General features: G+C 42.2%; 2 protein-coding genes across 2 annotated transcripts in view; one reads left to right on the top strand and one right to left on the bottom strand.

Annotated features, from left to right (window-relative positions):
• LOC137379767 (RNA-binding protein 25-like) overlaps positions 1 to 6,512 on the bottom strand; it is a 10,448-nt gene extending 3,936 nt beyond the window's left edge. The window contains exon 1 of the mRNA XM_068051125.1: positions 6,425 to 6,512. Coding sequence (XP_067907226.1) covers positions 6,425 to 6,512 — 88 coding nt within the window. The remainder of the gene's footprint in view (positions 1 to 6,424) is intronic.
• Positions 1 to 23,318, top strand: part of tes (testis derived transcript (3 LIM domains)) — a 59,447-nt gene extending 36,129 nt beyond the window's left edge. The window contains exons 5-7 of the mRNA XM_068050555.1: positions 15,639 to 15,854; positions 20,143 to 20,301; positions 22,718 to 23,318. Coding sequence (XP_067906656.1) covers positions 15,639 to 15,854; positions 20,143 to 20,301; positions 22,718 to 22,909 — 567 coding nt within the window. The 3' untranslated portion in view covers positions 22,910 to 23,318. The remainder of the gene's footprint in view (positions 1 to 15,638; positions 15,855 to 20,142; positions 20,302 to 22,717) is intronic.
• Positions 23,319 to 26,979: the final 3,661 nt, after the last annotated feature.

Raw genomic sequence — 26,979 nt, 5'->3', positions numbered from 1 at the left:
TAGCACTATCTAAAGGCATGCTTGGCTTTCACTGTTCACTTGCTGCTGGATTGAGACTGTTTCTTTGAAGAGGACTTTTGAGATACATCAGGAGACTTACTGGGAAATTTTGTCAAGATTTCATCAACATTTTCTCAGAAATTCTCTCAGGACTTCAGCTAAAGAGAGTGAATGTGCTAATACCTTATTGGAGATTCCATGTGCGTCACCAAGAGAAAGGGAGTGCTTGGTCATGGGCATCTTGCGAGGGGTTCCACTTGGTCTGGAGGAGGAGATGAGGTCACGAAGAGGTGCTGCAGGAGAGGGGGACAGGAGGGTAAAGTGGGCATCTCTTTTTCTCTGTTTTCCACCCCCCTCCCCACAAACAACCTTGCGAGTACAGGACATTCCTCCTCTGGAGCTGTTCCACCAGGATCTCCAATACCATGTGTGAGACCGTGTGCACCCTCTCCCTCAGTCCCTGAGACATCCTGAAACATTCCGTTATGTGTTGTTCAGCACACTGCACATCTTTGGTCAAAGTGGATGTGTGAAGTTTACTTATCACCCCACGAAAATTGTTTCTAAACTGCACTCGAGTGCTAAACCTGCAGGTGTCTGTTGTAATGTCTCCAGGCACATTTAAATCATGGTAACCATCAACTAGCTCCAAAACCTTTGGCTAAGATCAGACTTTCAAAAAGGTCTCCTATTAACACAGCACCCACTTCAGTGTCTGTTTTCACCCTTGATGCTTCAGCCAAGTGCCACACTGTAGATGCAATAATCAGAATCTAATGTCAGATTGCCACACTCCAATCATCTCTTTCAAATAGTCCAGTGATATTTTTAATAAAGCATGACAATTCCTTGGCTATTCAGGAAGCTGATAGACATAAGTCTCTGTCTTATGCTGAGTATTAATTGAAAGAAATTTGTGCCACAATTCACATATTCAACAGGAGAACTCACAGTTACACTTTACCTACCATGATAGAAGATAAAATGTACCTGGAAAAATCAAAGAAAACCTTGTCCTTTGAAGAAACATTTCAGCCAGAGTCCTTGCATCTTTTCTGACTTAAAGGGAAAACAACATTTTATGAAGCTTTATAATGGTATTATTGACCTTTTTTTAAATTCTACACATGGTGTAGGAAACCTTTTCCTAGTAAGTAATACAAGCATATGAACGAGGAATAGGCTATTCGGCCCCTCGACCCTGCTGTCCATTCTATAAGATCATGGCTGATCTGTTTGTACACTCAACACCACTTTCCTCCCTACCTCTGATACCCTTTTGACTCCCTTGTTTGTCAAGAACCTATAAAAGGCATTTGATACCTTAAAAGCATTCAATGACCCTGCCTCCACTGCTCTCTGGTAGGGTAAGCATGCAGGTGCAACTGGCAGTAAAAAAGGCAAATGGTATGTTGGCCTTCATAGCGAGAGGATTCGGGGATAGAAGCAGGGATGTCTTGCTGCAATTATACAGGGCCTTGGTGAGGCCACACCTGGAATATTGTGTGCAATTTTGGCCTCCTTATCTGAGGAAGGATGTTCTTGCTACAGAGAGAGTGCAGCGAAGGTTTACCAGACTGATTCCTGGGATGGTGGGACTGACATATGAGGAAAGATTGAGTCGGTTAGGATTATATTCGCTGGAGTTCAGAAGAGCGAGAGGGGGTTCTCATAGAAACCTATAAAATTCGAACAGGACTTGACAGGATAGATGCAGGAAGGCTGTTCCCGATGGTGGGGGAGTCCAGAACCAGGGGTCACAGTCTAAGGATATCTTCTTTTGGCCTCCTTGTCTCGCGAGACAATGGGTATGCGCCTGGAGGTGGTCAGTGGTTTGTGAGGCAGCACCTGGAGTGGCTATAGAGGCCAATTCTAGAGAGACAGACTCTTCCACAGGTGCTGCAGATAAAATTGGTTGTCGGGGCTGTTAGACAGTTGGCTCTCCCCTTGCGCTTCTGTCTTTTTTCCTGCTAACTGCTAAAGTCTCTTCAACTCGCCACACTTTAGCCCCACCTTTATGGCTGCCCGCCAGCTCTGGCGATCACTGGCAACTGACTCCCACGACTTGTGATCAATGTCACAGGACTTCATGTCGCGTTTGCAGACGTCTTTAAAGCGGAGACATGGACGGCTGGTGGGTCTGATACCAGTGATGGGCTCGCTGTACAATGTGTTCTTGGGGATCCTGCCATCTTCCATGCGGCTCACATGGCCAAGACATCTCAAGCGCCGCTGGCTCAGTAGGGTGTCTATGCTGGGGATGTTGGGCACCTCAAGAACTTCTGTGTTGGAGATACGGTCCTGCCAACTGATGCCAAGGATTCTCCGGAGGCAGCGAAGATGGAATGAATTGAGATGTCGCTCCTGGCTGACGTACGTTGTCCAGGCCTCGCTGCCGTAGAGCAAGGTACTGAGGACACAGGCTTGATACACTCGGACTTGTGAGTTCTGTGTCAGTGCGCCGTTTTCCCACACTCTCTTGGCCAGTCTGGACATAGCAGTGGACGCCTTTCCCACGTGCATGTTGATTGCTGCATCGAGAGACAGGTTACTGGTGCTAGTTGAGCTGAGGTAGGTGAACTCTTGAATCACTTCCAGAGCGTGGTCGCCAATATTGATGGATGGAATTTTTTTAACGTCCTGTCCCATGATGTTCGTTTTCTTGAGGCTGATGGTTAGGCCAAATTCATTGCGGGCAGCTGCAGTCCTGTCAATGAGTCTCTGCAGACACTCTTCAGTGTGAGATGTTAAAGCAGCATCGTCAGCAAAGAGGAGTTCCCTGATGAGGACATTCCGTACTTTGGTCTTTGCTCTTAGATGGGCAAGGTTGAACAACCTGCCACCTGATCTTGTGTGGAGGAAAATTCCTTCTTCAGAGGACTTGAATGCATGTGAGAGCAGCAGGGAGAAGAAGATCTCAAACAGTGTAGGTGAGAGAACACAGCCCTGTTTCACGCCACTCAAGATAGGAAAGGGGTCTGATGAGGCGCCGCTATGCTGAATTGTGCCTTTCATGTTGTCATGGAATGAGGTGATGATACTTAGTAGCTTTGATGGACATCCGATCTTTGCTAGTAGTCTGAAGAGACCGCGTCTGCTGACGAGGTCAAAGGCTTTGGTGAGATCAATGAAAGCAACGTAGAGGGGCATTTGTTGTTCGCGGCATTTCTCCTGTAGCTGGCGAAGGGAGAACAGCACGTCAATGGTGGATCTCTCTGCTTGAAAGCCACACTGTGCCTCAGGGTAGACACGCTCAGCCAGCTTCTGGAGCCTGTTTAAAGCGGCTCGAGCGAAGACTTTCCCCACTATGCTGAGCAGGGAGATCCCACGGTAGTTGTTGCAGTCACCGTGGTCACCCTTATTCTTATACAGGGTGATGATATTGGCATTGTACATGTCCTGTGGTACTGCTCCCTCATCCCAGCACAGGCAAAGCAGTTCGTAGAGTGCTGAAAGTATGGCAGGCTTGGCACTCTTGATTATTTCCTGTTAGCTAGCCAATCCTCTGTCCATGCTAATATAATGCCCGCTATACCATGGGCTCTTATTTTGTTTAGTAACCTTTGATGTGGCACCTTGTCAAATGCCTTCTGGAAATCCAAGTACACCACATCCACAGGTTCCCCTTTATCAACATTGCTTGTTACTTCCTCAAAGAACTCTAATAAATGGACACGAAATCCGTTTTCTGTGTTATGACAATATTGTAGCCTTTTGGAAAAGATCGAGATAGCAATCTGTACGTGTTCTCATTTTACCCAGTGAAAAATGGGCGTGAACCATATCAATTTAGTAGGGCGCAGGCTGTCCCACTATCTGCATAAGGATAGTTCCCACTTCTAAATTTGGGGGCTTTTTTTTCCGATTATCTAAGCAGATGCCTATAAAAGGCATTAGGTGCCCTAAATGTGTAAATTAGGTGCCTAACACCTGTTAAAGGACTTGTTTTAAAATTTGTCAGCAATGAACTGTGCAGACATTGGGCCTGCACGCTCAGGATTGTTGAACATCCCTCGTGCCAGACAATGTGTTTTTTAAAAAAAATCTTCCTGTGGGGCTCGGAGTCACAGTTGCTGAAACAGGCCCAGACTAATTTCTAAGCCAAAGAAACTGCCTCAAAACTTTGGCAAAATTATGATTAAAAATTTCAGTTGCAGAAATGGGGGAAAAAACACTATTTGTATACTGCACTACCATGTGTCTCAGAAAAATACCAAAGCATTTTTCACACAATTGATTACTATGAAGTGTGGCCACTGCTGAATGTAGAAGCCATTGTGTACAAGGTTTCATAAATAGCAATGAGATAAAGAACCAGCAAATCTATTTTAAAGAACAGGTAACCTAATTTTGGTGGTGAAAGTGAAAGGAATATTGGTCAGGATACCAGGACAACTGTGAGCTCTCCCTTTTGAATAGTACCATTTCTAGACTCGAAGGAAGGAAAACAACAAAAGAAATCTGAACCATCCCAGGTTGCTTTGCTTCAAGAGGCGACAGAAGACAAAAGCAATTTGTAATCTTTTTCCTAAAGAGGGAATTTCCTCTTTGGCAAATAAAAAGTTTATAGCAAGATACTATGGCGAGAAATTCATTTGCAAAGCCCCACTTTTAGCAGTGCTACGACGATTGCGCAGATTCCCCATGGGCAGGCAGCAACACAGACTGCGTCCTGCGCGGGGTGTCTTTCAATAATATCAATGAAGCGGCACTGCACGAGCGAATTTCTCCCCGTATATATTTCTCACACTTAGCGGGAGGGAGTTTTGACTGTGTACAATCATGTAAATGTGTGACAGCGAACCAGCAGCCTGTTTTACATGTGTCTCAACTTTGACATCAAATGGAAAGAAAAATCGGGAGAAATATAAAATGAGCTGCCAATTTATTATCAGCTGTTTTACTCTATCATACAAAGTCAAACTTGCCCCCATTGAGTTAATGGGATAAGAGGGTGAAAATCTATATCCAGCTCTAGTTTAAAAAAAAAAAATATGGATCAGTTGGTGAACAAAGTTGGCGAACTTTTTTTCTGAAATGATTGATTTGACAAGTTAGAGCTCGCATGCTTTGTAAGTGAGTCTGTTTCCTCAAGCGATAAACATTTAACTCCATGAAATTGCTCTTGATGTGGGTTTCCAAGTGTGGCTTAAATCTTCTATTTGTCCAGATATTTACTTCGTTAAAACTTGAAGGAGCCATACGTATTGTTTTCACAAAATTACACTTAGCAGGAAGTGAAGAGCGCCGAAGGAATAAAGGGAACAAATTCTTTGGTGTTCTTGTATCTAAATTGATTTTCTTTCTGAACTATAACCTTATTGGGAGGGAAAGAATAGCAAGAAATAGTGTTAAAAAATCTGAACCTAATGGAAGACTCCTGAAATAAATAGAATCCAGCAGCTAATAAGCACCTGGGTTTTTGATTTGGAATTCAGGAATTTTTTATTTATTCATATACATTACACACACACACATACAGGACCTCTAAGGAGTTCTGATTTAGTTTGAATCCAGGGAAGGATTTTTGAGCTGTTGAAGTAGCCAAGAGCTTCGCCAGATACACTAACTGTTCTCAACATGCCCATTTTTAGCTGGGCCAGAAATGCCCGTCCACTTGAGTCATGATGATTGTTTAATGCTCTCAGCTAACTCTGTAATGTGTGATGCAGTGAAAACCAACACATGTAAAAGCTAATTCTCATGATGATCTGTTAAATTTTAAAGCATTCAAACATTCTTGAACCACAGAAGACTTTTCATTCCCTTCTAAACTTTAAGGGCGGCGCAGTGGTTAGCACCGCAGCCTCACAGCTCCAGTGACCCGGCTTCAGTTCTGGGTCCTGCCTGTGCGGAGTTTGCAAGTTCTCCCTGTGACTGCGTGGGTTTCGGCCGGGTGCTCCGGTTTCCTCCCACAGCCAAAGACTTGCAGTTTGATGGGTAAATTGGCCATTGTAAATTGCCCCTAGTGTAGGTAGGTGGTAGGAGAATGGTGGGGATGTGGTAGGGAATATGGGATTAATGTAGGATTAGTATAAATGGGTGGTTGTTTGTCGGCACAGACTTGGGGAGCCAAAGGGCCTGTTTCAGTGCTGTATCTCTCTATGACTTGGGGCAGGATTTTGTTCCCAGCCGGACATCGGGGGCCGGAGAATCAGAGCAGCAATAACTGCCTTGGAACCTGATGATGGGATCGCCGGACCCATTCTTCCTGGGGGCGGGATAGGCCGACATCAGCCTTCCCACCCATAGGCCAATTGAAGCCCTTCAGTGGCCTATTGATGGCCTATTAAGGGCTACTTCCCATCGCCACTGGGATCTTGTCAATGGTGGAGGGGCCTCTCCTGCGTGGGCACCCCTACCCCAACCCCCCCCGACCCTCAACCCTTGCCAGGGCCTTCCAGACCTAACCCTCCTCACCTACCTCGGGTCTGGGGTTCCGCTGCAAGGCCTGGATCCGAGGCCTCTGAAGTACTGGCAGTGGCTGGCAGCTCCTGGGGCGTAATCCCCATCCCTATTAAGTGTTTAAAGGGACAGGGATCCCACCTCCTCAAACTTTCACCCCAAAAGATGGAGGATTTCTCCTGGAGTCAGAAAAAATGCAGAGGCGGGGCTCCCGGTGCTGGGCCTTTTCGGCATAAAATCCAGCCCTTGAAATGCTTTTGCAAAGGGCGGTCATTGTGTAACTAGAAAGAACTTGCATTTATATAGAGCCTTTCATGACTTCAGGACATCGCAAAGGACTTTCAGCTATTGAAGCACTTTTTTTAGTGTAGTCGCAGTTGTAACATGGAGAAATGCAGCAGCCAATTTGTGCACAGAAAAGTTCCACCACCAGCAGTTAAATAAATGATCTATTTTAGTGATGTTGGCCTAGCCACCAGGAGATCTTCCTTGCATTTCTTCACTTGATCTTTAACATCCACCTGAGAGGGAAGATGGGCCCTTTGTTTAAAGATTCATCCAAGATATAGCATATCTACAGTGCAGCATTTCCTTAGTATTGCACTGAAATGCTGACCTGGATTATGTATTCCTGTCTCTGAGGTGGGACTTGAACACACAACCTTCTGACTCGGGTGTGAGTGCTGCAAAGCTGCCACTAGATACAAGTTAAGTGGCTTGATGGAACTGTGTGTTGGGGAATTTGGGAAGGAGAGTCCAAAACATGTAAACTCATTGGAGAATATGAGCTCTGAAAGCAGAGTTGGTGCAATTCTGATCACCTGAATGCAGGTGATAACCACTTTCTATTCAATGGGAAGTAACAGGAGGTTTGGTAGTGGTTACTGAGTGTAATGTTGGTGTGGGAGTACCTGGTAAAAACAGTTTGAAGGAGGGAATTGATACCGCTGAAAAGTTTGTCAAGTTATTTCTAACCTTTCTTCATGTTTTACATAAAAAATTGGGTCTTTTGATATAGCTAAGTTTCAGCAATGGGCAGATACATCATACGATAAATGTCACTAATATTTATAAATAGATGGGAATTTTAAAAATCACAAATAAAACTGGAATATAGACTGGCACAGCATTGAAGTGTTTGTCCTGCACTGGACATCAACTAGTAAATTTAGCAACAGTGTTCTATCCTCCCATCATATCACCCTGACAATTTACAAACATTTACTTCAGGGCATGGTCAGTCAAATTGGTTGATGATTTAACCTAAAATATGTGAAAAGGTCATTTAGTTTGCACCAATTAATTAAATCACTAAAGAAACATAAATAAAACCATAAAATGGCTAAACTTAGTTGTAATAACCTGGGTTACCATTTAGTGGCGATCATGCCAATGTTTGTGTTCTGCATTAAGGTTTAGAAGGGAATGAAAAGTGTTGTAGATTTCCTAAATCCTTCCATGGTAAGTGCCATTGACCCCTCTGGAGGATTCTTCCTCCTCCATCTTTATCTTCAGTATGGGTGTTCTACCTGGATAGAGTTTGGTTATTCTGTTAACCAGGCTGTCAACCAAGCCATCCAGGTCCCATTACGTAGAGTGTAGAGGCTTTATAACACGACATAATCACCACCTATACCTTCCGCCTTTTCAGAAACCAGCCACACTATTATCAACTGTGGCTCAGTTGGTAGCACTCTCACTTCTGAGTCATAAGGTTCCGCATTCAAGTCCCACTACAGCCCCCAAGCATGAAGATCAAGGCTGATGCTCCAGTACTGATGGAGTGCTGCATTGTCAGAAGTGCTGTCTTTCGAATGAGACCTTACACTAAGGCCCTGTCTGCCCTCTTGGGTGGACCACCTGTTTTATCACACAGCATTCTGTTATCATGGGGTGAAGCAAAGTGTTGTTCACATTAAACTGGCTAATAAATGAGGCTTCTCGGGTGGTAAAAGATCTTATGACAATATTTCGAATAAGATCAGGGGGGTAATCCCTGGTGTCCTGGTCAATGTTTATCCCTCAATCAACATCTCAAAAACAGATTATCCGGTCATTATCACATTGCTGTTTGTTGGAGCTTACTTTGCGAAAATTGGCTGCTGCATTTCCTACATCACAAGAGTGACTATACTTCATTGACTGTAAGCGCTTTGAGACATCCAGTGGTCATGAAAGCGCTATGTAAATACAAGTCTTCTTTCACACCAGTAGACAGCAGGCGGAAAGTCAGTGCTAACTGATTGATAGAGGCATTTAAAAGCACCTGTTTAATATCAGATGCTCGACTCTCACCAACTGTAATCACGTTCAGTCCTTCAGTGACATTGTGCATGTATTAATATTTAAAACAAAAGGTTGACACTAGAATTATCCAATATATTGACACTAACACTGAAAGCATGTTTTTTTTTTCAAAAATAGCGTTTATCCCTCCCAAAAGTCCTAAATGTACACTCTGAAATCTTTTTTTTCTATGTTGCATTTGTACATAGAACATTGTCTTTCCAGTACTTTCCACATTATTGTGAAAATATATTTACAGGTATTTCCTTGGTATATTTCAATGGACTGCTATCTGGTGAATCCATGGCTTTTTCTTCCGGTTGTATGAGGTTATACAATTTAGATGAAAGTTTTGTAGAATTATAGGAGGTATTTCTCTACTGGTCTTAGTATTTGACTAACCTACAATAGAGGCAAAACTGATGACTGAATCACAACACAATAAAAATGAGTGCAAATAGAAAATATAATGGAAAGTTAAGCACCTAAAGAAGGGAAGTAATTAAAATTCTTTCATGTTTCTTCCCTATTCATATGCAAAACAGTGTTTTAGGTACCAAGGAAACTTATCTTCCAATATTTTTCTTACAGATTTATGTGAAGTGTAGTGTTTACCCTGTTGCCAATCCAACTGCCCTAATTCAACTTCAGCCATTACAAACAATCTGTACCACAGATACTATGCCCTGAATATTCTTCTTTTGGGCCTCCTTATCTCGAGAGACAATGGATACGCGCCTGGAGGTGGTCAGTGGTTTGTGAAGCAGCGCCTGGAGTGGCTATAAAGGCCAATTCTGGAGTGACAGGCTCTTCCACAGGTGCTGCAGAGAAATTTGTTTGTTGGGGCTGTTGCACAGTTGGCTCTCCCCTTGCGCCTCTGTCTTTTTTCCTGCCAACTACTAAGTCTCTTCGACTCGCCACAATTTAGCCCTGTCTTTATGGCTGCCCGCCAGCTCTGGCGAATGCTGGCAACTGACTCCCACGACTTGTGATCAATGTCACAGGATTTCATGTCGCGTTTGCAGACGTCTTTATAACGGAGACATGGACGGCCGGTGGGTCTGATACCAGTGGCGAGCTCGCTGTACAATGTGTCTTTGGGGAGCCTGCCATCTTCCATGCGGCTCACATGGCCAAGCCATCTCAAGCGCCGCTGACTCAGTAGTGTGTATAAGCTGGGGATGTTGGCCGCTTCAAGGACTTCTGTGTTGGAGATATAGTCCTGCCACCTGATGCCAAGTATTCTCCGAAGGCAGCGAAGATGGAATGAATTGAGACGTCGCTCTTGGCTGGCATACGTTGTCCAGGCCTCGCTGCCGTAGAGCAAGGTACTGAGGACACAGGCCTGATACACTCGGACTTTTGTGTTCCTGAATATAGTCAAAGCATTTAACTTAAAATTTCTAAAGTGCAATTGTCAGTAGTTACAATCAATGGCCAGCAGAGGGTGGACTTTACTTTGGTTCTGACAATGCAGCCCGTTCAGTTTCAATGAATAGGAGTAGAAACCGAAAGGCCCTGAACTATTTTCTGTCTACAGCCATTATTATTTTAGCTGTAAGTTCTTCAAATTTATTTTCATCCAAATGAAATATTTTGGATTGTTTGCAGCTTCATCCAGTATCGCAACAACATATTACAAATCTGACAAAACAAGCTAACAATTTAAAAAAGTATTCACTTGCATGGTTAATCCTTTATTCATATTTTAAGTATTGCTTTTAAAAGTTACAATTTTAATGTGATCCAGTCTAATCTTTGGAAACTGATCATTCCTTCAAACAGGAACTGCCTACCCTAGGATTTGGATGAACTACATTGTTTCCATTATTTTCTTTGCTGTTTAGCCCTTAAACATGGGAAAACAAATTTAGCATTAACACGCTAGAGAGACCTTCCAAAATTAGCAAACTGCCTTGTTCCCATACCAGCTGTAACAGCCTTTTAATTTCTTTTCCTGAATAGTTTTAATGGGGTGTAACACAAATGGCTATTTTCTAATCTTAATAAATGGTCCAGACTTGTTAGTGTTACTATTCGAACACTTCTTTAAAATTCATGATGTGACCAAGACACATACGGATTTAGATGTGAAATTGTGCTTTTTGTGAGGTCGTTAATGGAACTAATAGTTTTTTTTGCCTAATTTTGTTCCAGCTGCCACTTCTTCTTGAACGATTCAATACTTTGGGGTATGATTCCACAATCTCCACCAGTATACCACCAAAATGACCATTCTTCCAATTTGAGTCTCAACAGTGAATGAGACAATTAGCAAGTTGTACCTTGAGGGCGCAAGGCAATTGAGCTTGATGTTCAAATGCATTTCTAGCATGAGTCACTGGCTATGGACCTCCGCCCTTTTAACAGTTATCAGTTTTACTGAGGCTTTAACAGATTAAGTAGCCTTTGTGAATTTTTATTGAAATCTTTAATAACACTTGGAACAAAATGTTTCTAAGATCTTACTACAGTAAGAACACTAGATTTATTGCATATCATGTTTTACATTAGATTACTGTTTCCCTCGTCAAAAAAAATCTTCGACTGGAATTTTACATCGGGGCGGAGGCTCCACTCGCCGGGCAAAAAGTCGGTGGCAAGGCCGACTCTGCTGGGCCTGGAAGCCACCCAGTAATTTTACGTGGTCCAGGCCCTTAATTGGCCTCGGGCGGGACTTCCCCCTCCCCCCCCACCTTCTGAGGCAGGACATCCCGCCTCCAAGAGCTACCGGCCAATCAGCAGACTGGCAGCTCTCAGTCCCAGCAGAGCCACTGGGAGCAGTGGCCACTGCTGGGACTGCACCCAGCGAGAGGACCCAGGCATGGACGAGGCCCCAGAATTAAGGTAAGTGTGAGGGTCCTGACCAGGGACAATTTTGTGGATTGTTTACATGTTCATATAATTACTGCATAATCTAGACTAGATATCTAGTTTAACAGTAATCAACTATAGATTATTTTTATAAACCTATAATAATGTAACAATTATTAGACTTTAGCGGTTGATTTATAACCAGATTCAATATATTGATTGACATCATCACTACCAAAACTGACCAACAACAGGGCCAAGCTTGCATCCGACTTTTTAAGCACTTAAATGCTGCTGTGAGAACGCCATTTTGCAGCTTCTGATTTGCTCAACTGCTAGTGAGTTGTTTTGTCAAGCATTCGGAGTGCCCAGTCTTACTCTGAGTGACTCTGCATGAATTACTGTCTTTTAAGGTTCCCCCAAGTATCTGATTATTAAAAGGAAGAAACTTGCATTAATATAAAACCTTTCACATTCTCAAGACATCCCAAAACACTTCCCTGTCAATCATCTTTTGATGGATGGTCACTATTGTCATGTCGGTAAATACAGCAGCCAATTTGTGCACTGTAGGGTCCCACAACTAGCAATAAGATAAATGAGCAGTTAATCCAATTTCGTTTTGGAGAACTCCCTTGCTGTTCTTTGATTAATACTAAGGGATCTTTTGCACCCACCTGAACAGACTGATAAGGCTCGAGTTTAACATCTCATCCAGAAGATGTCGGCTCTCTAAATATAGCACTTCTTCAGTCCTGTGATGAAGTGTAAACCTGGAGTATGGGTTCAAGTCCCTGCAGTGGAGCCTGAACCCATGACCTCTGCCTCAGTAGTGAGAGTGCTACCACTGAGGTAAGCAAGCACTGGTAATAAGAGAACAAAGTAAAAGATATACTGAAATAAAATGTTTCTCTTTTTCTGTGACTATAATCAAAATTCTGATTTAGTTTTTTTTTGTGTGTTTTAAGACCAATTTTTTGACGACCGTTGGTAAATGTGTTGTGAACTAAGCCATAAAGATCAAGAGAATCTTGAGTTCAATCCTAGATCTTGTTAAGTTCGTTTATCTCAGTTGGACAGTGATAGAGGAGCTAAACTCGTCTTGGTACCCTTGGGATCGGGAGGGGTTAAAGAACTAGCCAGGATTCCTGCTTCTGATCTCTCTCCAGTAATCTCTGCTCAAATGTTCATGTGTTTGTGCATCTGGTGAGGGCAGAATTAGAGGACAATAATTTTCCCCTCTCCAGTCTCTCTCCTCTTCCCCTGTGATTGAATAGCCTGACAACACCTGCTGCCTCGGTTCAGATATGCAGTATGACCACATGAGCAAAGCACTGGACCATATGTTTATAAACGAGTGTCAACTACCCAGTGTGTTCAAGCCTCTATCTGGGATTTGCTAGCTTAATTAACCCCTCCAGTCATTCTTATTCTTTCTGAAGATCAAGATGTAGAATCAGTTTGAGTGGAAACAAAGAGCGAGGGAAAGAAGTCACTTGTGGGAGTAATCTATAGGCTCCCCAACAGTAGCTACACTGTAAGACAGAGTATGAACCAAGAAGTAATGGTGGCTTGAAAGAACAGTACTGCAATAAAAGTGGGCAAATTTAATCTTTCATATTGATTAGACAAATCAAATGGGCAAAGGTAGCCTCGAGGACGAGTTCATAGAGTGAACTCGGCAGCTTCTTCGAACAATACATTGTTAAACCAGCCAGGAAACAGGTTATTTTAGATCTGGTAATGTGTAATGAGGCAGGATTAATCAATTTCATAGTAAAGGATCCTCTAGTGAAGAGTGATCATAATATTATAGTCTTTCACATTCAGCTTGAGGGTGAGAAATCTGGGTCTGAAACAAGTGTCTTAAACTTAAAGGCAATTACAGAAGTATGAAGACAGAGTTGGATGAAGTGGGCTGGGAAAATAAATTGAGAGATAAGACAGTAGACAGTGTGCTGGCACAGACACGATGGGCCGAAGGGCCTGTTTCTGTACTGTATAACTCTGACTCTATAAGTTGTGGCAGATATTTCCAGAGGTATTTCAAAATGCTCATATATTCCACGAGTAAGACTACAAGACGGATGAATCATCCGTGGCTAACTAACGAAGTTAAGGATGGTATCAAATTGAAAGAAAAGGTGTACAATGTTGCAAAGATTTTAGAAACCAGCAAAAAATTGCATAAAATGAAAAGGGCGAAAAAGATTGAGAGTAAACTAGCAAGAAATATAAAAACAGACAGTAACAGCTTCTACGAGTATGTAAAAAGAGAGTAACTAAAATAAATGTTGGCTTCTTAGAGGGTGAGACTGGGGAGTTAATAATGAGAAACAAGGGAATGACAGAGACTTTAAACAAATATTTTGTATCTACTCTGTAGCAGACACTAAAAGCATCCTAATAATAGTAGAAAATCAGGTGCAAAAGGGAAAGAAGAACTTAAAACAATCATTTTCATGCGAGAAAAAGTAATAGGCAAAAGGCTGACAAGTCCCCTGGACCTGATGGCCTGCATCCTAGGGTCTTCAAAGAAGTAACTGCAGAGACAGTGGATGCATTTGTTGTAATCTTCCAAAATTTCCTAGATGCTGGAAAGCTCCCAACAGATTGGCAAACTGCAAATGTAATGCCCCATTCAAGAAAGGAAGGAGACAGAAAGGAATCTATAGGCCATTTAGTCTAACATCTGTCATTGGGAAAATGTTGGAACCCATTATTAAGGAACTAGTGACAGGACATGTAGAAAATCATAATAAAATGAAGCAGAGTCAACATGGTTTTATGAAAGGTAAATTATGTTTGGCAAATTTATTAGAGTTCTTTGAGGATGTAACAAGCAGGATGAATAACAAGCAGTAGATGTGGTGTATTTGATTTTCCAAAAGGCATTTGATAAGGTGCCACATAAAAGGTTACTGTACAAGAGTTCATGGTGTTACGGGTAATATATTAGCATGGATAGAGGATTGGCTAACTAACAGGAAGCAGAGAGTTGGGATAAATAGGTCATTTTCAGATTGGTAAATTGTAACCAGTGGGGTGCCACAGGGATCAGTACTGGGGACTTAACTATTTACAATCTATACCAATGACTTGATGGAAAGGACCGTGTATATTGTAGCCAAATTTGCTGACAATACAAAGATAGATAGGAAAGCAAGTTGTGAGGAAACACTAGGAGTTGAAAAGAGATATAGATAGGTTAAGTGACTGGGCAAAAATTTGGCAGATGGAATATAATGTGGGAAAATGTGAGGTTGTCCACTTTGGCGGGAAGAATAGAAAAGCAGATTATTTAAATGGCGAGAGATGCAGAGTGCTGCGGTTCAGAGGGATCTGGGTGTCCTTGTACATGAATCATAAGTTCACATGCAGATACAGTAAGTAATTAGGAAGGTAAACGGAATGTTGGTGTTATTGCAAGGGGGATGGAGTATAAAAGTAGGGAAGTCTTGCTATAACTGTCCAGGGCGTTGATGAGACTGCACCTAAAGTACTGTGTACAGTTTTGGTCTCCTTACTTGAGGGATATACTTGCATTAGAAGCAGTTCAGAGAAGGTTCACTAGGCTGATTCCTAGAATGAAAGGATTGTTTTATGAGGAAAGATTGAGCAAGTTGGGCCTATGCTCATTGGATTTTAGAAGAATGAGAGATGATCTTATTGAAACATATAAGATTCTGAGGGGGCTTCATAGGGTAGTTGCTGAGAGGATGTTTTCCCTCATGGGGGAATCTGGGACTAGGGGGCACAGTTTGAAAATGGGATGAAAACAGAGATGAGAAATTTCTTCTCTAAGGGTCTTTGGAGTTCTCTTCCCCAGAGAATAGTGGGGAATACTGGGTCATTGAATATATTCAAGGCTAAGTTATACAGATTTTTGATCTACAAGGGAATCGAAAGTTATAGGAAGGGCAGGCAGGAAAGTGGAGTTAAGGCCACAATCAGATCAGCCATGAACTATTGAATGGTGGAGCAGGCTCGAAGGGCCAAATGGTCTACTCCTGCTCCTATTTCTTATGTTCTTATCTGAATGCCTTAATTTTGTTTTCATAACCTTGTAACACACTTTCAGCTATTAAGTGTTCTTTGATTTATGAATTAGTGTGAGTTTTTTCTTGTTTTAGGCATGCTTCCGTTGTAAGTTGAACATGAAGGAGGGTGACCCAGCTGTATACGCAGAGCGGGCTGGTTATGACAAGCTGTGGCATCCCTCTTGTTTTGTCTGCTGCATCTGCAGTGAACTGCTTGTGGATATGATCTACTTTTGGAAGAAGGGCAAACTGTACTGTGGTCGTCACTACTGTGACACTGAGAAGCCACGTTGCGCTGGCTGTGATGAGGTAGGAAAAACTTTTATTTGACAAAACAATAGAAAATATATGATTTCAACATTTCTTTACTATGTGCTGGGTCAAAGGAACCTAGTTATACATGAAGGATCTACTCTGGGACAGTATTGGAGTAGGTTTTAGCTAATGTACCATAAGACAAGTGTATAAAATATAATTTCTGACTGTCTATTTTAATTCTGCTAAACCTGACAGCAATCCTTCAAATCTCAGGATGTAAAACCCAAGTACTTCCAACTTCAGCTGCTATCTTAAACTAATCTTTACCTTCAGGAAAACATAGCAATTAAGAAACATCTATTAATCGAGCTGTCATTTTCAAATTTCTAGGAAAATATACATCAGTACCAAAACACTGCTGAAAATCTCAAAATACAATTCAACAATACAATATTATGCCTTTTCCCCAATAATATTTATATATTATTGTGCCACATTCACTGATTCACCATGAGCCATATAAAGACAAATGCACTAGATGGATGTGCTAAAAAGAGAAAATGCTGGAAACACTCAGCAGGTCAGTCAGCAGCAGTGGAGAGTGAAACAGAGTTAATGTGCTGATAAGGCTGTGTCTATATATGTGTTGTTTATCAAACAATACTTCCTGTGTATACACAAAAATTTCTTGCATGTGATCGGCTCAAATTTCAGCTCAAATTTCATATTCATAAAACAGCAATAAATCACAAATGAAAGACATATGAAAACATCATGAGAGCATGATCTGTGACAAACTTGCCCAACAAAAGAAATCTGTTGCATTTTGAGACGTTACATAGCTACCTCTGGTGCTTTGTGACAAAGACCACTTCCTTAAATGATCCCTTGCGCTCTCTCAACCAGATTGTGACTTTACATGCACATATCTGGTAATATAGTGTTATCTTGGGATATAACAGAATCCTTATAACTGTGTGCCGCTTACCATATATGACCCCGCCGCATCATGATCTCCTAGACTTTTAAAAGTAGAAGAAATACCTATTGGATTGCAGTTTAACTAGAAATGGCAGAACAGGTTTATTAAAAGTAGCAGGTAAGCAGTAGGAAGGAACAGTTCACAATTTTCACAGAGCTTGTAACTCACCCTTTCTACACCTGTTACTGAAGCAACAAAAAACAGCACTTTGCTAGATCTAGTTGTATTACTAAACCTGAACTGGAGCTTGTGTTGTAACTCTTAGATGGAGTAATAGTAATGGCCTCCACGAGAACACCTCTACGTGGGTATGGTACACAGTAGAACTGAGCATGTGCTGATGCCAATATACTTCCTGAATCCTTTGAATTTGAAAACTGGAATATAGGAAATCAAAAAGTTGCCATCCTTTGTTAAGTCAACCAATGTCAACAGATTAATAAGATATTTTCTTAAGTCCCATATGTCACTGCCTGCCCAGGTATGAGACTACAGTCCAGTTGTATGTGTTGAAAGTATATGTTAAGTGACTTCTACTTTCCTTCAAAATTTAAATATACTTGCAGAGGAATAATGCATTTAAAATGGTTATTTTGCATAATATAGTGTGTCATGAACATCCTTGTGGAAAGCTAGCTAGTAGGAACCAAATTTAAAGGAACAAGCCATATCTCAGCCACTTAAGTGTAAGCTTTATGATGATTTCAATTGTGACATATTCCCTATTTCTGACAAAGGTGTACAAATTACATAATTCTGTATTATCTTTTGAAAATCCTTATGATAGCATTTTGAGTTCTTTACTTTAACTGAGGACTTGAAATAAGATTTGTAACAAAAAAATTTTTAAAGTACAAAATAATTGAACTTCATATATGTTATTATTTTCTATATATTAAATGGCTGCAACAATCTTTTAAATTTGGATGTGCTTTTATGAAAGGCCTTAGACTGAAACTCATTGCGATTCCCAGAGCTGTTGGGATCTGCTGGAAAGCTTGTCACATTGCGGCCTACAGCTCCCAGCATACTTTTCAGTGTCTCAAAGGACTAACTATTGACATAGCGTGCACCAGGACTTCCTAAAGTTTTTGTATCAATGGAAAATTGCTCTCAATGAAAATCCACCACGAAGCCATTTTTATAAGCAGTTTCATTCAGTTGTATTCTTTTTAAAGTACAGAACATCAAAAGCACGTTAAGCTATGAACACGTTAATCCCAAAAGGAAAAACATTGTACACTGTATACTAGCCAATCTCCCACAGTTACAGCAAGAGTTGAACATAGACACAGTAAAAAAGGAAGGAGTGGATTTTTATATTTTTTGTATTGTATTCTAAATGGTTATAACAGCCTACCCTTTTTATGCTTATGTTGAGAGCTGAAAACAATTATTGTTCATGTACACAGTAGCAAGTTGTAGAAAGAATGTATTCTTCCAGCTTGGTGGAAGGTTCTGAATAAAAGTCCTGATTTAAGCAAGGGCATTTAAAAATAACATTTTGGAACACTACATACTTAGGTATTTTATAAAGAAGGAAGATACAATTTACTTCATCTTTTTGTATATTTCTTGACATTGACTATATTTAAAAAAACAACATAAGCAGATGGACAGTAAAGGTCCCTCATATGCAGAGGATTTATTTATACAACTCTTGTTTACTGTACCTGCAGTGAGGTATGGAAAGATGCATTTACTTATCTGTCAATTAATTTACTTTCTTAAAATAATCTAAAACACTTGCCCATAGGGGGCTCCCTTCTTTCTAAATTCTACCAGTGTAGATGTGTAACCCTTCCATACTTCAAAAGGCACCAACGCCTTCCTTTTCCCCTTGCAGTAGAGTAACTTCTGAATTACCATGAGCTGCACCATAAGAGATGCAACCTCCTGTTTTGTAATGCTGATTTCCTATAACATCTCAGATTTACCCAAGGTCTTATCCATTTTCTTATAACTTTCAGAGCTCACCTCAGACTGTAGGAGGCACTGTGGTGCATGTTCTGCCCATATGCCAGCTGACCTGGTACCCTGCCAAAGTCTTCAAAATATGTTCTTGGCCCACTGATTTCCAATTTACCACATGCAGTCCACTAATATGTCCCACATCATTGTCCAGAAATTATAAGCTTTGTGACACCTGGGATTCAACAATCCAGTAGTTGTTGCAAAAAGATACTCACATGTTGTACTAATATAACTTTTTGAAAAGGTTTTGAGGCATTCTATTTTTAAAGGTTTTGTTGCACTCTCTCTTATTTTCCTCCGCCATGTATCTGCTGTGGCTGAGCATACAGACAGGGGACCCGTTCCAAATCAAACCAGCATTAGGATGAGAAAATGAACAGGCAGACAATTGGACTCCCTCTTTGTGAGGAGACTTCAAGCTATTGCTTGGAGAGATATGGAGCAAAAGAGGTGGAATTGAAAACATGTAAAAAGATCAAGTCTGCATTGACCCCTTGTATCCCACAACCCTCCTCTTCATCCTTGTTGTCTGAATCCCTCAGATTTCTTATTGAGCATCTCTTGTCACTTGACTACTGCTGTCCAAAGCACCATAAAGAACAGCTGGAAAGTCTACGTTTGATAACTTGTCATTCATATAATTCTAACATACCAGTGTGTAATCTACTTCATCAAAATGATTTGTGTCTTCGGAACTGTGGCTCCACTTTTTGTGTTCTAACAGTTCATTATTCCAGTTCCAGAACTTATTCACAACCCACTCTATGCTGCCAAAAAAGCAGTTTCAAACCTGCTTTTGTAATAGGGTCTATCTGTATATGAGAACCAAGTTGGTGGTGCCAGGTGTGTTCTCTCCTTTGTGGCTCAATAGTAAAGCACAATAATATTTTTGTACCTGTATGAATAGACAGATTTACAGGAAGGATTATGACATTTCTATCCTGTGATAAACTCCACATCCTGATATCACTGTTATTGTGACTCCCACTATGTATTAGGGCTGCACTTTTACAGCTTTCATGGAATATTTTTCATTCTGTAGATCTTTTCCCCTTTTCATATCTCCTCAAAAAAAGTCGTCGTGGTGGTGCAGTTTTTAAAGGCTTGATGTTTGGTTCTAGATCAATAAAAAGTCTGAAAGCTTATTCATTCCTTGTGAAAATTTTGCACTTAGGATTGCTTCCATTTTCCTTGAACAGTGGATGGTGTGAATTAAACAAATTACTTTTGAACATTATTATATTCTAGCACTTGCACTGCATGCATTTTTTGTGATGTTATTACCTCACAGACAGATTTAATGACTATATATTGTATTTACAATATCGAACTGTATTTTGTGCACATACTATCTTGTTCTTTGATGTTTCCCTCACTCCCTAGCTAATATTCAGCAATGAATATACCCAAGCCGAAGGCCAGAATTGGCACTTGAAGCATTTCTGCTGTTTCGAATGTGACTGTGTCCTTGCTGGAGAAATTTATGTGATGGTGAATGACAAACCTGTCTGCAAACCTTGCTATGTGAAGCTTCATGCTGCGGTAATGTATCTTGCCAGAACATCTGAGTTTATAACTGGGAGATTATAAAGCTGCAAATGGTCATATGGAAGATTGATTCACCCTTGGGCCTTATTTATTCTTAGAGACTTAAGGGATTTTCAATATAACCTTCAGTAAAAATGCAGCTGCCATAACTATTTGTGGACAGATATTTTTGGCCCTTCATGTCTTGCAAATGTACTTTTGTTTGTGCACATTTATATATTTTTGGATCCAGCTCCTAAATTAATGTAAAAATGCAAACAGTAATGCCAAAACACTTCTTAAAATATTCTAGTTGGGTAATTATCAATATGAAAAGGGCTGTTTTATTACTGATAAAGTTATGAGCAAAGTGAGCCATTAAAACATAAAATCATAGAACAGTACAGCACAGAAGACGACCATTCGGCCCATTGAGTCTGTGCCAGCTCTTTCAAAGAGCAATCTAACTAGTCCCACTATCCAGCTCTTTCCCCATATCCCTGCAGTTTTTTCTCCTTCAAGTGTTTATCCCGTTCCCTTTTGAAAGCTACTATTGCATCTTTTTCCATCATCCCATCACATAATAAATGGTTCAGATTTGGAATTGACTATGTAAGAAGGTTTTCCTCATGTCACTTCTGGTTCTTTGCCAGTCACTTTAACTCCTTGTAAAATAGTCAAATTACTTGACTAAAATATTATTATTGGACAATGTCACATTTGAGATTTCTCAATCTTTTGTTTCGTAGAAGTGATTTGTAAATGTGATGTTACATGTTTTATAACAAACTGAATTGGTAAACGTCTAAAATATACTGGTTCTAGTCACAGACAGGGCTGGTGGTAGTTGAGGTATTAACTTAAGAGTTTTCCACAACAACTAGGGACATGAAACAATTTGTTATCACCATTCAGATGGCCTATTACAGTAGGGATAATTTTATTCATTTGAGACCAGCACGAGGTGTCTGCTGATGATGCACTCTTGGGAGAAGGGGTAGTCGATTTGGTTCGCAGAGCTACTGGCGAATCCTTAAATCGAAGAGGAGTTAGATGCACTGTTCCTCCACTTCTGGTGAATACCGAAGGAATATAAGAGACTCAGTGGGTGGGGGGGGTGGCGGTGCTGGTGGGGAGGTGTTAGTCAGGTTTTGAATCAAGAGACTGCATGGGGAAGGCCATGGCCTTGGGTTGGAGTTAAGATGCAAGAGATCAGTTTTTGCAGTTAGATCTTGTCTGGAAAGTAAGGTGAAAAGGCCCACAAAGATGGCAGCCATGTGATTTATTATCTTTTCTAATGCTTTGAGGACAGAAGTGAAACTATGGCCGGAATTTTACCCTTGGCGGATGGGAGCCGTCCACCGACTGAAAAGTTGGTGGCATACCCGCCTCCTCCAGGCCTGGGGATCCAGATCGCATTTTGCGGTCCCCAGGCCTTTAATTGGTCTGAGGTGGGACTTGCATCTCATTGAGGCAGGAAGTCCTGCCTAATGGAGCTGGCCAATCAGCAGGCCAACAGCTCTGTCACAGCAGTGCCACTGGGAGCGGTGGCCACTGCTGGCAATGCAACCTAGCATCAGCAAGAAGAGGAAGGATGCCCGAGGAAAAGGTAAGTTTTTGGGGCCTTGCTGGGGGTGATCGGTCAGACCCTGGCGAGGCAAGGGGGTCGATTTGGGGGACGGGGGGTGCATGTTGGGTGTTGGAGCATCGGGGGCGGCCCTCTGTCGTGCACAGGGTGCTTAATTGTGAGGGCCCACAGGCTGCCAGAAAGCATTTGTCAGGTGGCCCGACCAGCCATGGGTAAAATCCCCGTGGCGGTGAGTGGAGACACTTAAGTGGCCATTAACTGGCCACTTAAGAGCCTTGATTGGCCTGAGGCGAGCAGGCTGGTTTTCGCCCCCGACCCCCCGCATAAAATGTCGGTGGAGGCGGGAGCGGTTCGGGGAGGGCCCCCCGAGCCTCCCGCTCCATTTCACCCCCCAGCCGCCCCGCCATCATTCCGCTCTTTGGGGGGGTTGGGAGGGGAGGTGCGTAAAATTCCGGCCTATGTAGTAATTGAGGTTGGTTTACAGACCCAAAATGTTTAATGGATACCAACTCAATTTTTCTGTGATCTTACACATTTTGATAATTCCAAGTTTTAGAATGACTCTGCCTTTACTGGGCTTTGCCTTGTAACACAATGCTTTTTGGGAAAACTGAGGGAGTGCCAACCTAAGGCAATCTTGCATTTCTTAGGAGCTGCTTCTTACAAGTTAAGTCAGAGAAAAATGCACAAGGTTGGAAAGTGATGAATAGGCAGTAGGGAGAAAGAATGCAGTCAGGAACTAAATATCCAATCTTAAACGTTGCTACCAGACAGGTTTTGATAGATGCCGATGTGAATTCTATCCAACTATGAATTTTTCTCTGCATCAATGTCTGATTTTAGGTGTGCCAGGGTTGTCACAACATTATTGATCCAGAGGCCCAGCGTGTTACATATGGGAGTTACAACTGGCACGCTACGCCTGACTGCTTCCTGTGTTCCTGCTGCGGCAAATGCCTGATCGGCCAGAAGTTCATGCCAGTGGAAGGAATGCTCTTTTGCTCAGTGGACTGCAAGAAGAAGTTGATGTCTTAAAGAAGTGGCGAGATTAACAGCAACAAATTTAAATGCTGATTACAATGTTCCATTTCTTTGGTTTATGAAATCTAGATTTTAGTACTAGTGTATTGTCAATTGTGGAATTATTCTTTTGGTACAAAATAGAAGCATCTGTTAATGAACAAAAGTTGCATTGAAGGGATAAATACGTTGCATTACCATAACTAAGGAATCTATATATAGCATGTGTTATAGTGAAATCACCTCTCTCTGAAAACTCAGTTTATTAAAAGCATCTGTATGATCTGAAGATCAAAGTTGGAAACCTCATTATAGAAATATCTGAAATGGCATTCCCTTTTGTTATTTAGGAAATATCTATCTAGGCAAAGTGCAGCTTATGTGTACCTCCTCGGGCTTGAAAAATAAAATGCTACTTAATCAGTTTTTCTCTAACTGTTCAGTAATTCAGACTTGTGTTTCTTTGGGCATCATTGGAGCTAAGGCATAAAAACATAGAAATTGGTGGCGCAGTGGTGAGCACCGCAGCCTCACAGCTCTAGCGACCCGGGTTCAATTCTGGATACTGCCTGTGTGGAATTTGCAAGTTCTCCCTGTGTCTGCGTGGGTTTCCTCCGGGTGCTCCGGTTTCCTCCCACATGCCAAAGACTTGCAGGTTGGTAGGTAAATTGGCCATTATAAATTGCCCCTAGTATACGTAGGTGGTAGGGAAATATAGGGACAGGTGGAGATGTGGTAGGAATGTGGGATTAGTGTAGGATTAGTATAAAATTGGGTGGTTGATGGTCGGCACAGACTCGGTGGGCCGAAGGGCCTGTTTCAGTGCTGTATCTCTAAATAAATAAATAAAAATAATTCACTGACTTCTAAAAACATGCATGCTGCATGCATCTGTTCAGGTAGTCCCCCTTTTAAGCTAATGCTGACAGCTTATTATCATAAGTCAGGCAGCAGCCAACACTATTCATTGGCTGTTTAGGGGTGGCCAGAGTGGAAAATCAGGTTTCACTGACGATGCTTAATGGCACCCAGCACCTCATGGGGAGAGGTGACAGGGCAAGTGGCAGCACTGGAGGGGACATCACACTGTGTTTCATCACATCTTATCCTCTTTTCGCTCCCCTTCTCACTCCCTATGCAGTCTGCATGACAAACAGAAGCTGCTTTCACCAGTTGCTTCTCTTTCTCCTCTCTCTCCACACTAAAAGCTAACCCTTGTCCCTCTCCTTCATTTCATGTACTGAAGGCCCAGCTTTCCTGAGATGCCGCATCACTCAATCTGACCTTAGCAAGCACCAGCTCAGAGACTAGCACTGTGCACAGTATAGTGGGTAGGTCAGAGGAGAGATATTCATGTAATTAAATCACCTTCTACAAGAGTACAGGAGCTGGGGCAGGGGGGGGGTAGGATGCCATAGGTGCCAGCTTGCTGGAGGGCATGAATACACAGTAGCTCTGCTGATGAGGGCTTAGATGCTGACTTTGAGGGCCCTGGCTAATGAAATAGGCTGATAGGCAATCACCAGGACAAGCTTGGTGTACCAGGTAGCCTGCCAACGAGCTTTCACACTGTCGCTCAAAGCATGGAGAAGTCCAGCTGCTAGTTGTGAATGGACTGCACACAAGGCATGGAGACCATTCTGTCCAACATGGAGACCATTGTGAAACTTCTTAGCTTCCATGACAGCACACAGACCTGCCATGGAACCTCATGTGACTGCCGGCTTGGTTCCAAGGGCAAATGTTGATGGGGGCTTCCAGAACATCACATCAGTCCTGCATTGCTCTTGCACAGGAGTGGTGAGGTGCACTCATAGGAGACTGACCTTGGTTCCATAGGAGAGGCACTTACTGTCCTGTCATGATTACAGCATACCTGCTCTCCTGTTACCCAGTCCACCCAGTGCCCTTTTTTAGTGGCACACAGACAGCTACCCAAACCCACGCAGAGATGCTGCAGCGGGGTCCTCGAGTCTGACTAGAGGTTGTCGACCATGAGTATCTGAAGTGTCTTCAATAGATGATCAGCAGCCTTCCCCCTCCCAAGCTCTAGCCACTGGGAAAATGCTTCATAAGAGCAGTAGGATCAGTAAATAAGTTCACAAGATAAGCACTAAAGGGTTGCACAAGAGTGTTTTTTAATTATTTCTATTAAACAGATGGAAGTGAGTTGCTAGATTTTTTTCTGAATTCTGTGTTCATGTTATTATTTCTTGTGAGGTCAGGGCAAAACCCATAAGGCTGGACTGAAGGAATGCAATCAGATAGTGGTAGTAAGATGGTCAATGCCATTCCTGCTCTTCCTTTCCATGCTCCTTCTCTTGTACTTGCTTTCCATGTGAAGGTAAGTGCAAGTCCCTCCTTATGGCAAAGTTATGTAGCATGCAGCAAATGAACACAAATCTTAATACACAATCAGGACTATATTGCAGATCTCATCCTGAATAGTCTGTGCAGCGGAAGCATTGTGTGAGCACGCCAACTGTCTGCTCAATGATGGTTTAGGTGGAAATATAGCTCTTGTACACCAGCTCTGACAGGATTCTTGAGCCATGTTTGATGTTGTTAGTTCTTGTTACCCAATAGCTTTGTTGGAATAAACGTGGCACAGAGGACTGGCACAGTTCTTGCTTTCCATGTGAAGGTAAGTGCAAGCATGACTGCTGCCAAGAAACAGGACACAGACCTGCATGATGCACTGCCTATGGTCAGTAGCAGGCTGGACATTGAGGGAACAGAATTGCTTTCTATTCAGAAAGATGCCAGGATGATGATGGGGAGCATGCAAGGCAATGTGGGTGCAGTCTGTGGCACCTTGCACTCTGAGAACCGACAATGTGAGCGAAGCCTATGCTCTCTCATTCTGCTTCACTCCATCCAAGAGGAATTAGGTGTAGGTGTTCCTCCTATTGTAGAGAATCTCGGTGATTTCCCTAATGCAACAGTGAACAGCAAACTGAGATATGTCACTGATGTCCCCTGTTGCGGCTGGAAGGAGCGTGGTGCAGAAAACTTTACAGCCACACTGGCGTTTGATAGCCACAGACAGTGCAGTCGATATCTTGGTTCAAGGTGCGAGCTGTGCTGCAAAAGACAACATATCTCAGTGGCAGTCTCCTTGGTAAAGTGACAAGTGCGGGACCCATATTTAAATGTTTTTTTTTGACATTTCTGATGTGTGCCCTGGATGCCTGTGGAGGAACCCGATCCAATATGACGGGTGGTGCAGAATGAGCACACACATGCCACCTGGTGCACTGAACCCTCCGGCACCATTTTATGCCTGTAAAACGGGTGCAATGTGCTCTGATTTTTAGGCTAAATTATCTGTATGAAGTGTTCAGGCTGCTTATCTGAAGGAGGTCAGAGGATGGTTGAAAAGGATTAATTAATTCCAGTTGCTATCTTGTGTAGGCCAATACTATTTATGGCAACCTAATATGGGAAAATCCTGAGGGAGTTTATTTTAACATATCTAGTTTTAGTGAACTTTTTTCCCCTTGCCTCTTTGAAGATTTATTTCTGTCTCTTTGGGGGCTTGCTCTTCTTGCTCTGATCCTCCACTTGAGAGTCTCACTACCTACCAGTTCTCTGTTGCTCTTCACCCAGCCGCTTGAAAGTGCACAAGAAAAAGGAATTTGTCAGGTACTCCCTAATGTAAATAATGTTGCAGTGTAGCCTTGTATCTGTACAGTTAAGCAGTAATTATTGAATAAGTGTGAATTACTTAAGGAAAGACAGCATTCATTTGTTAAAGCCAATTAGCCTTTTTCTGAGGCTGGCCCATTGAAGTCCTCATCTGAGTCCTTTACAGCAGAACTTGTGTGCGACCTCAGCCTCTGGTGAACCAGTATCTGAGCTACACCTTTCCCCTGCCCTCTTTGCAGGCTGCTCATGTCTAGTGAATCACAATATCCTGCCTCTAAGCTTCCCTCTAAAGTACACGCAGTGACAGTATCTGAGCTGGTGGCTACAAGCGTGAGATCGTGCTTCACCATCAGTTTCATCTTTCTCTTCCGCTATTTGCTTTTGCACCATTGCCTGACCTGGTTGCAGTTCTTGGGTATTTGGAAGGAGAAAGGAAC

The sequence above is a fragment of the Heterodontus francisci genome, chromosome 18 (genome assembly GCF_036365525.1).
Source record: "Heterodontus francisci isolate sHetFra1 chromosome 18, sHetFra1.hap1, whole genome shotgun sequence".
In the NCBI taxonomy this organism is placed as follows: Eukaryota; Metazoa; Chordata; class Chondrichthyes; order Heterodontiformes; family Heterodontidae; genus Heterodontus; species Heterodontus francisci.
The sequence above is the reverse complement of the archived record's forward strand: the minus strand, read 5'-3'. Positions and strand labels throughout refer to the sequence as shown.